This window comes from Podarcis bocagei (assembly GCF_964188305.1).
Source record: "Podarcis bocagei genome assembly, chromosome: 7".
NCBI lineage: Eukaryota > Metazoa > Chordata > Lepidosauria > Squamata > Lacertidae > Podarcis > Podarcis bocagei.
The window spans coordinates 68736568-68750219 of NC_138132.1; the positions used below are offsets into that span (position 1 = coordinate 68736568).

The following is a 13652-nucleotide window of genomic DNA, read 5'->3' on the forward strand; positions in this document are numbered from 1 at the left end:
TGGAGATGCCAGGGATTGAACTGGCAACTCTCTGTGCACAGAGTGGAGGAGGGACAGAACAGTCCATAGTTGAAAGCAGACTCACATTCTCTCCCCCCCTTTTCCCCCCGCACTGGACCTCAGAAGCTAGCCTGGGCAGAGCAGCAGACTCACATTCTGAAAAATTAAGGCAGAATGAATACAGATAAGAATTTAACAAGTGGTGTCTTACCATACTGTGCGTTTAACAAAAAAGAAAGAGAAGGTCAGGTTCAACCTCCAGCATCTCTATAGCGAAAAGAATTAGGGAGCAAGTAGCCTGGAAGCCTCTCCTCTATCTGAGACTAAAGAGCTGCTGCCAGTCGACCCGACTAAGTAGCCCCTAGATCAGGGGTCAGCAAACTTTTCCACTGTCCCACAGACCTTGTGGGGGGCCAAACTATATTTTGGAAAAAAATATGAACGAATTCCTATGCCCCACAAATAACCCAGAGACGCATTTTAAATAAAAGCACACGTTCTATTCATTTAAAAAAACCAGGCAGGCCCCAGGAATAACCCAGAGATGCATTTTAAATAAAAGCACACGTTCTACTCATGTAAAACACCAGGCAGACCCCACAAATAACCCAGAGATGCATTTTAAATAAAAGAACACATTCTACTCATGTAAAAACACGCTGATTCGAGCACCGTCTGCAGGCCAGATTTAGAAGGCGATTGGGCCGGATCCGGCCCCGAGGCCTTAGTTTGCCTACCCATGCTCTACAGGCCTTGGAAGCTGCCTCCTTACCACTGATTTTCATTGCATTTCTCCTCTGCTCTCTCTTTCTCCTGCTTGCTAAACAGACTGTGCTTTTATCATATTTGAGTCTAACGTCTTTTGATGGCATTTCTCCGCAACCTTTGGAAAGGTACCAGAAGAGAGGAACCCACATGTGGTATGTTGTGCAGCTTGGAGTTTATATTTAGAGTCTCTCAGTGCCCAGCATGAACCACTGGAAGTCGCTTTCCTCTGCAGGTAATTTGGAGAGATGGGAGCAATCAGAACTGGCAGTTTAGCGTAGCTATGAAATGCCGCATCCACGCTGAGCTTCTAGTACATTAGCAGAGAGAACCCCCCTCCCTCTCCTTTTCCACCAGCAGGGCTATGCAGAACTCTGCATATGAACACCAGAGTCCGGCCGGATCAGAGTGTAAGGTCCATCCAGCCCACAGGTGCTTATGCGAAGCCCCTAACATGGGGATCTCCAAGGTGGTGTTGCTGGGTACCGGGATGCCCTTGAGGTATTCTCCTGGCACTCACGGAGCTTCTGAGCTGCCCCACGAGATAGTGAAGATGGTTAGCTTCACAGCCCTCGAAAAGGACATAGAGTTGAAGGAAGAGGTCGATAGAGGGGCACTCTTTCCATCTGACCACATCAAGCTGTTGTTGTTTAGTCGTTTAGTCGTGTCCGACTCTTCGTGGCCCCATAGACCAGAGCACGCCAGGCACTCCTGTCTTCCACTGCCTCCCGCAGTTTGGTCAGACTCATGTTTGTGGCTTCAAGAACACTGTCCAACCATCTCGTCCTCTGTCGTCCCCTTCTCCTTGTGCCCTCAATCTTTCCCAACATCAGGGTCTTTTCCAGGGAGTCTTCTCTTCTCATGAGGTGGCCAAAGTATTGGAGCCTCAGCTTCATGATCTGTCCTTCCAGTGAGCACTCAGGGCTGATTTCTTTAAGAATTGATAGGTTTGATCTTCTTGCAGTCCATGGGACTCTCAAGAGTCTCCTCCAGCACCATAATTCAAAAGCATCAATTATTCGGCGATCAGCCTTCTTTATGGTCCAGCTCTCACTTCCATACATCACTACTGGGAAAACCATGGCTTTAACTATATGGACTTTTGTTGACAAGGTGATGTCTCTGCTTTTTAAGATGCTGTCTAGGTTTGCCATTGCCTTTCTCCCAAGGAGCAGGCGTCTTTTAATTTCGTGACTGCTGTCACCATCTGCAGTGATAATGGAGCCCAAGAAAGTAAAATCTCTCACTGCCTCCATTTCTTCCCCTTCTATTTGCCAGGAGGTGATGGGCCCAGTGGCCATGATCTTCGTTTTTTTGATGTTGAGCTTCAGACCATATTTTGCGCTCTCCTCTTTCACCCTCATTAAAAGGTTCTTTAATTCCTTTCGCCACTCTTTTGTTGACTATGAGGGCCACTCCATTTCTTTTACGGGATCTTTACAGCATTAGACTTTCCTTTTGCTTCCAGGCATATCCGCAACTGAGCGTCCTTTCGGCTTTGGCCCAGCCGCTTCATCAGCTCTGAATCTACTTGTACTTGTCCTCTGCTCTTCCTCAGTAGCATGTTGGATGCCTTCTGACCTGAGGGGCTCATCTTCCACCGTCATAACTTTCATATGCCTGTTGTCTTTGTCCATGGAGTTTTCTTGGCAGGTCATAGTGGAGAGTTTTGGAGTGGCTTGCCAGTTCCTGCTCCAGGTGGACCACGTTTGGTCAAAACTCTCCACTATGACCTGTCCATCTTGGGTGGCCCTGCATGGCATAGCTCATAGCTTCTCTGAGTTATTCAAGCCCCTTCGCCACGGCAAGGCAGTGATCCATGAAGGGTGTCACAGGCAGGGATCTCTAAAAATACCTACCGGGGAGCCCAATTCTCTTCCTTTGCGAAACTTCCAACAGTGAATGAATAGCACCCCTCCCGGCCTCCCAGTTGTGCCAACGAAAAGAACCTGTGTGTATGTGTTTGAGGTCCGGAAGGTGTGTAAAAAAGGCTTATATGTTTGGAGACCAATTCTGCCCCGCCCCGTAATGTTTCCCATGGTGAAGGGACAGCCTTTTCCCCACTGGTGAAAGAATCCCTTTTTGTGGGACATGGGAATAGAAGGATGGGGGGTGGGAAAAGGTTGGCTCTGGGCTTTGGGGGACGACTGAGCTGTTTCCGCATTTTGTAGCACCTTTGCATGGTTCCCAGGTTAGATCAGCAACCTTTCATCCTGGCTGCGGTTTCCCATTCCTAGTCTTTATTTTGCCTTCACTGGCCTTACCCTCACCTGCCAACACTCAGTTGTACCCAGCCAAGTTTTGCTCCGAGTCGACCCACTCGGGTCGGGGGCCTAAGTCAGCTGTGTCTGTTAATTTCAGTGGGTCTGCTCTGAGTAAGGATTAGAAAGCGGCTGCCATTTAACAACCCTGAGGTCGCCCATGTGGGCTTTCTTTCATGACATCACATTAGAGGAGCATCAGTACATTATTGTGGTTGAGGGTGCGTGGAATCTGCAACACAGCCAAAGGGATGAAACAGGGCCCAAATGAGGCAGAGGGCCCACAAGTTACAGAACAGAAAATCACAGAACTGTGACATGGGTGGCGCTGTGGGTTAAACCACAGAGCCTAGGGCTTGCCGATCAGAAGGTTGGCGGTTCGATTCCCTGCGGCGGGGTGAGCTCCCATTGCCCGGTCCCTGCTCCTGCCAACCTAGCAGTTCGAAAGCAAATCAAAGTGCAAGTAGATCAATAGGTACCGCTCTGGCGGGAAGGTAAACAGCGTTTCCGTGCTGCTCTGGTTCGCCAGAAGTGGCTTAGTCATGCTGGCCACATGACCCGGAAGCTGCACGCCGGCTCCCTCGGCCAATAAAGCGAGATGAAATAAAGCCACAACCCCAGAGTCGGCCACGACTGGACCTAATGGTCAGGGGTCTCTTTACCTTTACCTAGAGTGGGAAGGGAACAAGACATGTGCTGCTCAAAGCTCACAAATGAGGTGAGTAGCTTGGGCTTAGAGAGGCGGGGTGAACGGAGCGAATGATGCACACTTCATGTCATGACAATACACAGAAGGGAAGTCCAGGTCTTACCTTGGAGGGCTTCTTTGGCTCTAGCGAGCTCCTGCTCTTTCTGCGCCAGCTGGACCTTGAGCTCGGTGGCCGAGAGGATCTCCGTCGACTTGCCGCCGTGGGTCTCCTCCAGGTCTTTCGTTAGCATTTCCTTCATCTGCCGGAGCAAGTGAACCTCCTCTTGAAGCTGGGACACCTCTTCCCGGAGAAGCACTGCGAGGAAAGAGGAACACAATGTCAGGAAGCGAGGGGCTGGCCGCCTCCTTCGGCTCAGGAAGATCTCCGGGGAATCTTGAGGGTTAGCGTCGCAGGATCCCAAGTGCCGTTTCAGTTCTGCCGTTGCTGTTTTAAGGAACCACCGCCAACAACACCAGCTCTGTGGTGTAATATAAAACACTGCAGAGATGAGGAAACCTGTGGCCTTCGAGATGCTGCTGGGACTACAAATCCCATAGGCCACGCCCATGGGATCTGGAGCTCAACAATGTCTGAGAGCATCAGGGTTCCCATCTGTGGAGCAGAAGTTAGAACAGTGCTTCCCAAACTTGGGTCTCCAGCTGTTTTGGTACTACAATTCCCATCACCCCTGACCACTGGTCTTAGTAGCTAGGGATGATGGGAGTTGTAGTCCCAAAACAGCTGGAGATCCAAGTTTGGAAAAAACTGGGTTAAGAGTGTCAGACTAGGGCCAGGAGAACCTGGGTTCAAATCTCTACTCTGGGTGACCTTGAGCCAGTCACAAACTCCCAGCCTGGCACAATTCTGTTGTGAAGGGGAAATGGAGGTGGACCACATACAAAGCTGTGAGCCCATTGGAGGGAACGGGATTAAAAATAAAACTGCCAGTCTTTATACAGATCCATTGTGTGACCGCGCTTGGGATGCATTCTGTACAGTTCTGGTTGCTGCATCCTCCGAAGGATATTGTCCAGGACAGGGCAAGCAATTTTACCAAGGTGTGCAGCTGGGATGGGCAGAGAGAATGAATTTGACCTCCCCTCCTCCTGAACAGGTTAGCACAACCAGCTATAATCTGAATGAATGAACAGCCCCTCAACACCAAGGTGGGGACGATTTACTTTTATTATTTATGTATTTTTAAGCTGTGCTTCAGCTGAAAAAAGTCTCCCAGGGCAGCTTACATAGCAGCCAACTGGGGGCTAAGGTCCATCCCCCACTCCAAAAAATATTTGAGGGGGCTGCCCTCCCCCGCAGGTTGATGGGCATTGTCATTCCAATGGTGTGTGTGGGCTACATCATGTGATCACATCTGCAGGGCAGAGCTTACCTGCCCCCCATTTTATTCAAGTTGACACCCTTGGCAGCTTCCCTAAGTTGGTTTCAGGAGGAAAGGAAGTTGGGAAGGATGAGGTCTGCAAAATATGGGCAGTATCTTTCTGCTGTGGGCAGGTCATTGGGTTGTGACCTGAGCCACAATCTTCCTCCCTGCCAAACCTGTATCCCCTCCCCCATTCTAAACCCTTTATTCTAAGCCAAACTTTCACTACGTTCTTTGGCAACAGGACAGTGGGAGGGCACGGTTTTGGGAACAACAGCCTGCCCTTCCCAACGGGGACACAAAAGAATGAATAGAAATCGGGTGGTGCAAAAACAAGGTAATTCAGAAGCAAAATGGAGAGGGGTGGGGAAAAGGGTGGTTGCTTTGAGCAGGGTTAATATTATGTTTTTCAAAGCCAAGCCACATAACCTCAATACTTGTGAGAGCCGGGCAAAGGGAGGATGGCTGGGAAGTCCTTTGGCTCCGGTGGGAAAAGGGAGAGCCACACAAAAGGTTTCATCTTAATTGGGTTTTTTTGCAAGCCTGATCTAGAACCAAAGGGCAGCCCCATGCCAACTTTGGTAGGCGGGCAGAAAGAACAGAAGATTCTTTCTGTGTGCTTCCTTCTCCAGCTGGCATGGGAAACAGAGGGCACCTGGTCAAATGTGCAAGGCGCTGGATATTCTGTGAGGGCATGCGACAAGCACCAGCATCTCCCCAGGGAAATCTTTCTGGTCACCTCGACTCAAAAAGGATGTTGCAGGCTTGGGAAAGTTTCAGCAAAAGGCACCAAAATGAGCAAGGGGATGGGGCGACTCCCCTGTGGGTAAATGTTTGGGACTTTTTAGTTCAGAGAAAAGGCAAGTAAAAGGGGACATGATAGAAGTTTATAATACAATACAGGCCATGGAGAAAGCAGACAGAGAAAAGCTTTTCTCTTTCATAAGATTAGAACAGCAAGCTGCAGCTGTTGATGAGCAGCTATATAAATTGAATGCATGGTAAGTAGAGACATCCCAGAGTGGCTAAACCGTCAATCCCTCTTCACAAGGAATTCTGGGAATTGTAGCTCTGAGAGGGGGACGGTGACTCCTAGCACCCCTCAGAACCCTTAACAAACTACAGCTCCCAGGATTCTTTGGGGGAAGCCATGACTTGCCAACAAAGGTCCGTATAGTTAAAGCTATGGTTTTCCCAGTAGTGATGTATGGAAGTGAGAGCTGGACCATAAAGAAGGCTGATCGCCGAAGAATTGATGCTTTTGAATTATGGTGCTGGAGGAGACTCTTGAGAGCCCCATGGACTGCAAGAAGATCAAACGTATCCATTCTGAAGGAAATCAGCCCTGAGTGCTCACTGGAAGGACAGATTGTGAAGCTGAGGCTCCAATACTTTGGCCACCATAGAATCATAGAATCATAGAGTTGGAAGAGACCACAAGGGCCATCGAGTCCAACCCCCTGCCAAGCAGGAAACTCATGAGAAGAGAAGACTCCCTGGAAAAGACCCTGATGTTGGGAAGGGGACGACAGAGGATGAGATGGTTGGATGGTGTTCTTGAAGCTACCAGCATGAGTTTGATCAAACTGCGGGAGGCAGTGGAGGACAGAAGTGCCTGGCGTGCTCTGGTCCATGGGGTCACGAAGAGTCGGACACGACTATACAACTAAACAACAACAACAATAACCACCACCACCAAAGTGATACTGTTGTTGCTGAACATATAAGTGCTGTTCAGTATACCCCTTCCTATTGCCATCATTTTCCTAATTTTTGTTTTGCTCTCACCAGCGCTTTCCCTCACTGCCGGTTGTGGACAGTGAAAGCACAGAAGGAAAGTCAGCTTGGTAGCATGAAGTACAGCAGGCATAGGCAAACTCGGCCCTCCAGATGTTTTGGGACTACAACTCCCATCATCCCTAGCTAACAGGACCAGTGGTCAGGGATGATGGGAGTTGTAGTCCCAAAACATCTGGAGAGCCGAGTTTGCCTGTGCCTGAAGTACAGCATCAAAACACTGTGCATATATTCGCAATGAATATATACATTTAACTAGAGGTATGCAAGTGTGTTTACAGTACAGTGGTACCTCAGGTTAAGTACTTAATTCATTCCGGAGGTCCATTCTTAACCTGAAGCTGTTCTTAACCTGAAGCACCACTTTAGCTAATGGGGCCTCCTGCAGCCGCCGGGCCGTCGGAGCACAATTTCTGTTCTCATCCTGAAGCAAAGTTCTTAACCCGAGGTACTATTTCTGGGTTAGCGGAGTCTGTAACCTGAAGCGTATGTAACCCGAGGTACCGCTGTATATATATCCCTGAAATATGCTCACACAAAATGAGGTGTGCAGTTTCAGCACAGCCTTTGCCCAGCACAGCATGTGGCACCCAGCATTTCCACCCCAAGGCAAGAGCGCTGCTTTTTGAGGAGGAGAAGAAAGAAAAGGCCTACATTCTCCCCCCGGGACTTCCTGACATGCATCCCGCCCTCAGTTCCAACCCACATTCCACTTGGCAAGCTCCACCAACCTTCCCAAACTGCAAGTGCGAGCCAAGAATTTGCTGAGGAAACGACTCTCCGGTTGTCAGCCAAGATACAGAACTCCCTTTTATCATGTGCAACAACCAGCAGAACATCACAGAACATCCCCCCCCTCCCACCACCATGGGCTAGAATTTCACGAAACGTCCACAGGCTCACATTTGCTCCACATCAACAAAGGCGGGGCTGGGGAAACGGTCCCTGAGATGCAGTTGAATTCTGAACTCCCATCAGCTCCAGCCAGCATAGCCAATGCTGGGAGTTGTCATAGTCCAGGATGGCAGGGGTTACTAATTCTGCAGCAGGGTCCCACTCTCCAGCACCCTGGAGCTGCCCAATCAGCACGAAGGAGCTTTTAAGCCACTGAGAAGCAGTCTTCTCATCCTTTTTGCTGGTTGGAGCCAATCAGAGTGAAAGGAGGCGAGTCGGCCACTGAGGATTGGCTCCTAGGGTCACTCTGGAGAAGGTGGGTAGGTGGAACACTGAGGAGGAAGAGTTCTTTGCTATTATTATTAGTTTTTATTGATTTAATTTGTATACCACTCTTCATCCAAAGATGCCAGGGCGGATCACAATATAAAATGCAAAACTAGAACACAAAATACATAATGGAACAAAAACAAACCAAGGCTGCAGGTTCGAGCCCCATAAGGGGCAGCTGCATATTCCTGCATTGCAGTGGGGTGGACTAGATGCCTCTTGGGGTCCCTCCCAACTCTATGATTCCAAGGAATGGGGATCCGCAGCTAAAGGCTTGGTGGCAAGGAACTGCCAGCCAGCCTACTGATGCACTTGACATTCCCAACAATACAATGAGGCAGGGATGGCCTGCAATGACACTTCCCCAAGTGTGAATCATTCCACGTCAGGTAAGCCGTTTGCCCACTGTGTGGGTGCAGGGCAATAATTGGGGGCCATTAGTGGTTTTGCCTGGCTGAATAGCACCTTTGAACTCTGATAATAACAGTTGCCTGCCGAGGAGACCCATAGGTGCTGCTTTGAAGGAAGACCAAGATCTAGTGGATAATATTAAAACCACCTTCCTGCTTCATGTTCCCAGGCCCTCTGTGAGCATCTCCCCCTGCCTACCTGGGTCTGTCTCCTCCTCCTCTTCCTCCTTACCTCCCTCCCGCCCTTGGCATTAAGTTGGTTTTATCCCAGAAAAATACCGGACTTCCACTTCCCTTACAGCGATCAACATTTAATGACTGGCCCTTCCCCTCCCAAAGTTGGAGTGTTTGTGAAGATCCCAGGATATCACCACACAGACATGGCAAGGTGTGTTTACCAGTGGGGAAGGAGCAGCTGGCTATCTCTTTAAGCTACTTAACAGTGAAAGGCTGTGGGCACACAAGTAATTTAGTCACACAGGAGACAAGGGAATGTGGGGCAGACACTGCTTAGGGTCAGAAAAGGGGGTGGTCAGCATTACTTCCAGGTTGTCTACCCTGCAAACATGTGACGCAACCAAAGTGGGAGAATCAAGCGCTTAAAACCTCAAGGATAAAATCTGACACCTGCCTGTTTTCCACTGCATCAGAGGGTTGTTTCCAAAATTAGTCCGACTCGGAGCACTGAAATTAATTTTAATGGGTCTACTCTGGGTAAAGCATAGTTGGCTGCAACCCAGCATGTGGCCCCTGGCAATCGGTTCAAAGGCAGGTGCGTTTTTTCTGGCTATGCCTGCGAGAGGATGGCAGTGTGGGGTGGGTCCCCCTCTCCTGGCACAGAGTGCCACTTTGGCACAGCTTTGCTTAGCATGTTTTCCCCGGCTGTAATTAGACAGTGGCGAGATTAAAGGATCTGCTTTCATTTGATGCCGAGGGGGAGGCCAGGTCAGAAGATGGATTAGAGATTTCATTTCTTCCAGTTTGCTGTTCTCTCTCGCTTTTTATTATTATGATTCCAAGTCCTCAAGGGGGTTTATAGGGATGAGTTCTTAAAAGCCCACAGGGACTCCACGCCTGCTTAATAGGCACGTAAATCCCATTGATTTCAGAAGGTGCCTGAGCAGTACCTTGAACTGCCAGCTGGAAGCAAGAGGATGGCGATATGCGCTTTGCTTCTAGTCTCAGGCTTTGGTAGTGGTGGTATTGCAGATCTCCAGGCCTCTCTATCTGGTCCTGGAAACTCTCTGCAGCCACAACCCTTTTCACAGGCCTGTTTTGCGCCTTCCTTGTGCCTTTTTGCCAGCGGGATGTGCCCTTGGACTCTGATAACAACTATTGCCTGTGGTTTGAGTATGGAAAGAAGCCTGCTCGACAAGGATAAAATTCACATTTGTTTCTCTGGCCCCACCCAAATTGGCCCCCAAATGCTCCCCACTTCTGGGGGAGAGTCCCAGGGGCCATAGAGAGAGAGGACAGGGGGCCATATTTTGACTCACAGCCTGTGTTTCCCCAATTGTAGCTAGGTAGTTCTAGAAAACAACTCTCTGGTGCTTTGAAACCTCATGATTTCAAAATCAGTTTTGACCACCCTAGCCCCCCTTCTCTCCTTTTTTTTGGCTGCAGAAATGCTGGGCCTGATTCACAAAGAAGGTTTCATGCAGAAGCTGCGCCGAGAGGAACAATAGTTGGGAAAGTACCCCACGGCGAGGATACTTCCACCCTAGCATTTTGGCACCGGATCCATCGCCTTTTCCAATTCCCTCAGGCAGCATCCGTTAAGACGGCATTCTCTGTGGCTTAAGAGTAAACCACATTGGTTACCCAAAAGCTTTCAACAGAGGGCATTACAATTTCAAGATATGGTGGAGTTCCCGTCACAGCAAATAACTTCTGCCGTTAAGGCTGAGCCGAGTGGTTTTGAGGGAACTTCTTTGAGCTGAAAGCCTGTTTGTCCTCCCTGACCTATATGCTGTCAGCTATTTGTCATCCTGGGGGCGGATGTGCTTTTTCCTGGTCATTCTGAGCACCGGAAGGAGGGCAGGAAGCGACGCTGAGTTGGTGACGACACAACGCAGCCAATGAGCTAGGGCTTACCAGGTGATATGTGACGTCAAATCGAGAGTGAGGGTGGCGGCTCCCGCCCTCCCTCTGGTGACTTGTGGGTGGGTAAACATACATTGTGTGGGATGTGTGGTACCAAGCACCACAAGTAAGCTCTAGCAAGTGGGTCAAACCTCAAAGGGCAACCGTGAAACCTTCTGAATTCTTCCCAGTGCTGCAACCTGGAAACAAAGTCGCAATCTGTGGGTCACCATTTAGAATTGCATCCTTAGGTTCAATTTGCCCCCCCCCCCCAAGTGAGGGATGATGATTAAGGACTCAGCTATATTAGTAAAAATAATAATAATAAAGGTGTTTTAAATGGGTTATATTGGTTCTCGAAGCTACAAACATGAGTTTGACCAAGCTGCGGGAGGCCGTGAAAGACAGGAGTGCCTGGCGTGCTCTGGTCAATGGGGTCATGAAGAGTCGGACACAACTAAACGACTAAACAACAACAAAATGGGTTATAACACTGTGACACCATATGGAGCTGTAGAGTTCTGTCTCTGGGCAATGTGATTTTCCTTTATGAGGTTCACAACACGTTTTCCTGAAACTTTTTTTTTAATGTGTCCAGATCCAGCTTATGTGTACAGATCCAGCCTAAGTTATTCCAATATTACTTAAGTTTTTAAGTAAAAACTCTTCCTCTCAGGAGTTCAGGTGTACCTAGTTCCCACCATCACCACATCCTTACAAAAACCCTGTGAGGTAAATCAGCTGAAACACAGGACTGAGCCTCTCTGCCTGGGATAATCTGACCATTCTGACCAGTTTACAACACTGGCTCATGTAGGGCTCACTTCCAAAGTTAGAATCTTTTTAAAAAATGACATTGTATTAATATTTTTTTGACAAAACCACTGCTCCCTGTGCACACAAACCCAGCACGCTTGCTATAAATCCACACACTTGCATATTATTAATTGCTGCCTAGAGTCCCAACACCTCCCCCCTTCCCCTAATATACGTGAATTTGATTTGAAATGAGCGACGCAGCTATAGAGAATGAACAGTAGTTGCATTTTAAAGAATGCAGCACGGCCCAGCTTTCAGGTTCACAGGGCGGAGTGAAATGCCCCATGGCTGCAAGTGATTGTGGACTTAAAAGAATGAGAAATTAAAGGGTTGTGGAATACAAGAACTCTGGCGCTAAAATTAGATTTTTCACTTCCCCTGGCTAAAGTATTCCCCAGGACCACATGCTAGAAGCTGAGCAGGAAGGCATTTGCTCTGCAGAAAATCTACATGGCTTTTCCCTGGCATTAACCCTGTAATTATGGTTGTCAATTGTGTGTAGACGTCTCTCAGCACTGGAAAACCCATTTAAAAAACTTAGGCCACAATCCTACACCTGAGCAGCGGGGTGGCAAACGAAATACTTCAAATGAAGAAATGTGACTAAAAGCTGAGTGCAGGCAAGCTACTATCACTAAATAATTTGCCTCCAATCTCAGTCCTACAAATTTGTACACGTCTTTTGTGTTTGTCTCACTTCATGCATGCATTTCCCTGTAATGGGTTCAAATGTTTGTATACAATTCTCATGAACAGTACCATTATTATGGGTGCTTCTTCTCTTAACATGCAATTACATTTTTTTGGTATGCATGTTGCCACTGGAGAACGGCATTGCAAAATTCAGAAAAGTGTGAATTTCAAAGGATATAATCTGGCACCCCATCATTACAACATGGCTTTGCAATACAGGCTCTGGACCAGGGGTGTACTTTGAGTTTGCCCTTTTTTCAAAATTATTTACAAAAGCACATATTCTGCATCACCCCCCCCAGCAAATGAACATTACAAGAGAGCCCACATGTGTTTGTGGGATTACAAAGACTTTCTTCCCCCCGAAATTTACTTAGTTTTTTTTATATACTGTACTTTTCCGTGTATAAGACTAGGGTTTTTTTTTACTTAAAAATAATGTTAAAAAGGGGGGGGAGGTAGTCTTATACATGGGGGTAAACTCCCCCCATTTTCTTAATTTTGAGTCCCCCCAAATAGGGGGCGACTTATACCCGGGGGCGTGTTATACATGAAAAAATACTATCTATCTATCTATCTATCTATCTATCTATCTATCTATCTATCTATCCATCCATCCATCTATCTATCCATCTATCTATCTATCATCTATCTATCTATCTATATACACTATATATATAAATACTATATATATATAGAGAGAGAGAGTAATTGGTCCTTTTTAAAAAAGTGTAAACAATCTCCATTCTCAATGTTCTGTTTCCCCCACTGTAATCAATGGCTGAAGCCACGGTGCCCTCTGAGCGCAGATCTCACCCCTGCTTCTATCGGGTCGAGAAAGGTGGAACAATCAGCTGGAGGAAACCACAATTAGGGTTTTAACTTCAGAAATCCCACAAGGAGGGCCTGGAGGTGGCAGTCCTCTCTTGCTTGTGGCTACCAACACTTAGCATTCAGAGGACTACTTTACACAACTAACCCATTCCCTTGGTTCTGCACCACTTCCTTATTGGTTACGTAGGTGGAATTCTTTTTCCGAAATGCACATTGAAGACTTATGAAATACTCCACAGGAATGAAAGAAGGCAACAAAGGAATGGGCTCTCTAATTCATGAAAAATTAACGAAGCAAGACGCCTCCTCAAATTTCATCCCTACTAGGTAATTCTAGACCCTGGATTTAATGACCCGCCCCTCCTATGTGTATTACTTTAATTTTGGCAAGGGCCGTACCTCAGTGTCAGAGCATCTACTATGAGTGCACAAGATCTCATATTCACTCCTGCACATATCTAGGTAGGGTTTGGAGAGATTCTTGCCTGAAACTCTGGAGATCCACTACAAGTCAGTGTAGGCAGCAATGAGCTAGATGAGGGCTTCCCAAACTTGGGTCTCCAGCTGTTTTTGGACCACAACTTCCCATCACCCGTAGCTTGAAGGAGCAGTGGTCAGGGATGATGGGAACTGTAGTCCAAAGAAACCCAAGTTTGGGAAACACTGAGCTTGGTGAACCAAAGGCCTGACTTCGCAG

The 13652-nt window shown here is 47.9% G+C and overlaps 1 protein-coding gene across 2 annotated transcripts in view; it reads right to left on the bottom strand.

The window, feature by feature from the left end:
• KAZN (kazrin, periplakin interacting protein) overlaps window positions 1-13652 on the bottom strand; it is a 212397-nt gene that overhangs the window by 45564 nt on the left and 153181 nt on the right. For both annotated transcript variants that reach the window (XM_081201606.1, XM_081201607.1), the window contains exon 2: window positions 3839-4030. In XM_081201606.1, coding sequence (XP_081057732.1) covers window positions 3839-4030 — 192 coding nt within the window. The remainder of the gene's footprint in view (window positions 1-3838; window positions 4031-13652) is intronic.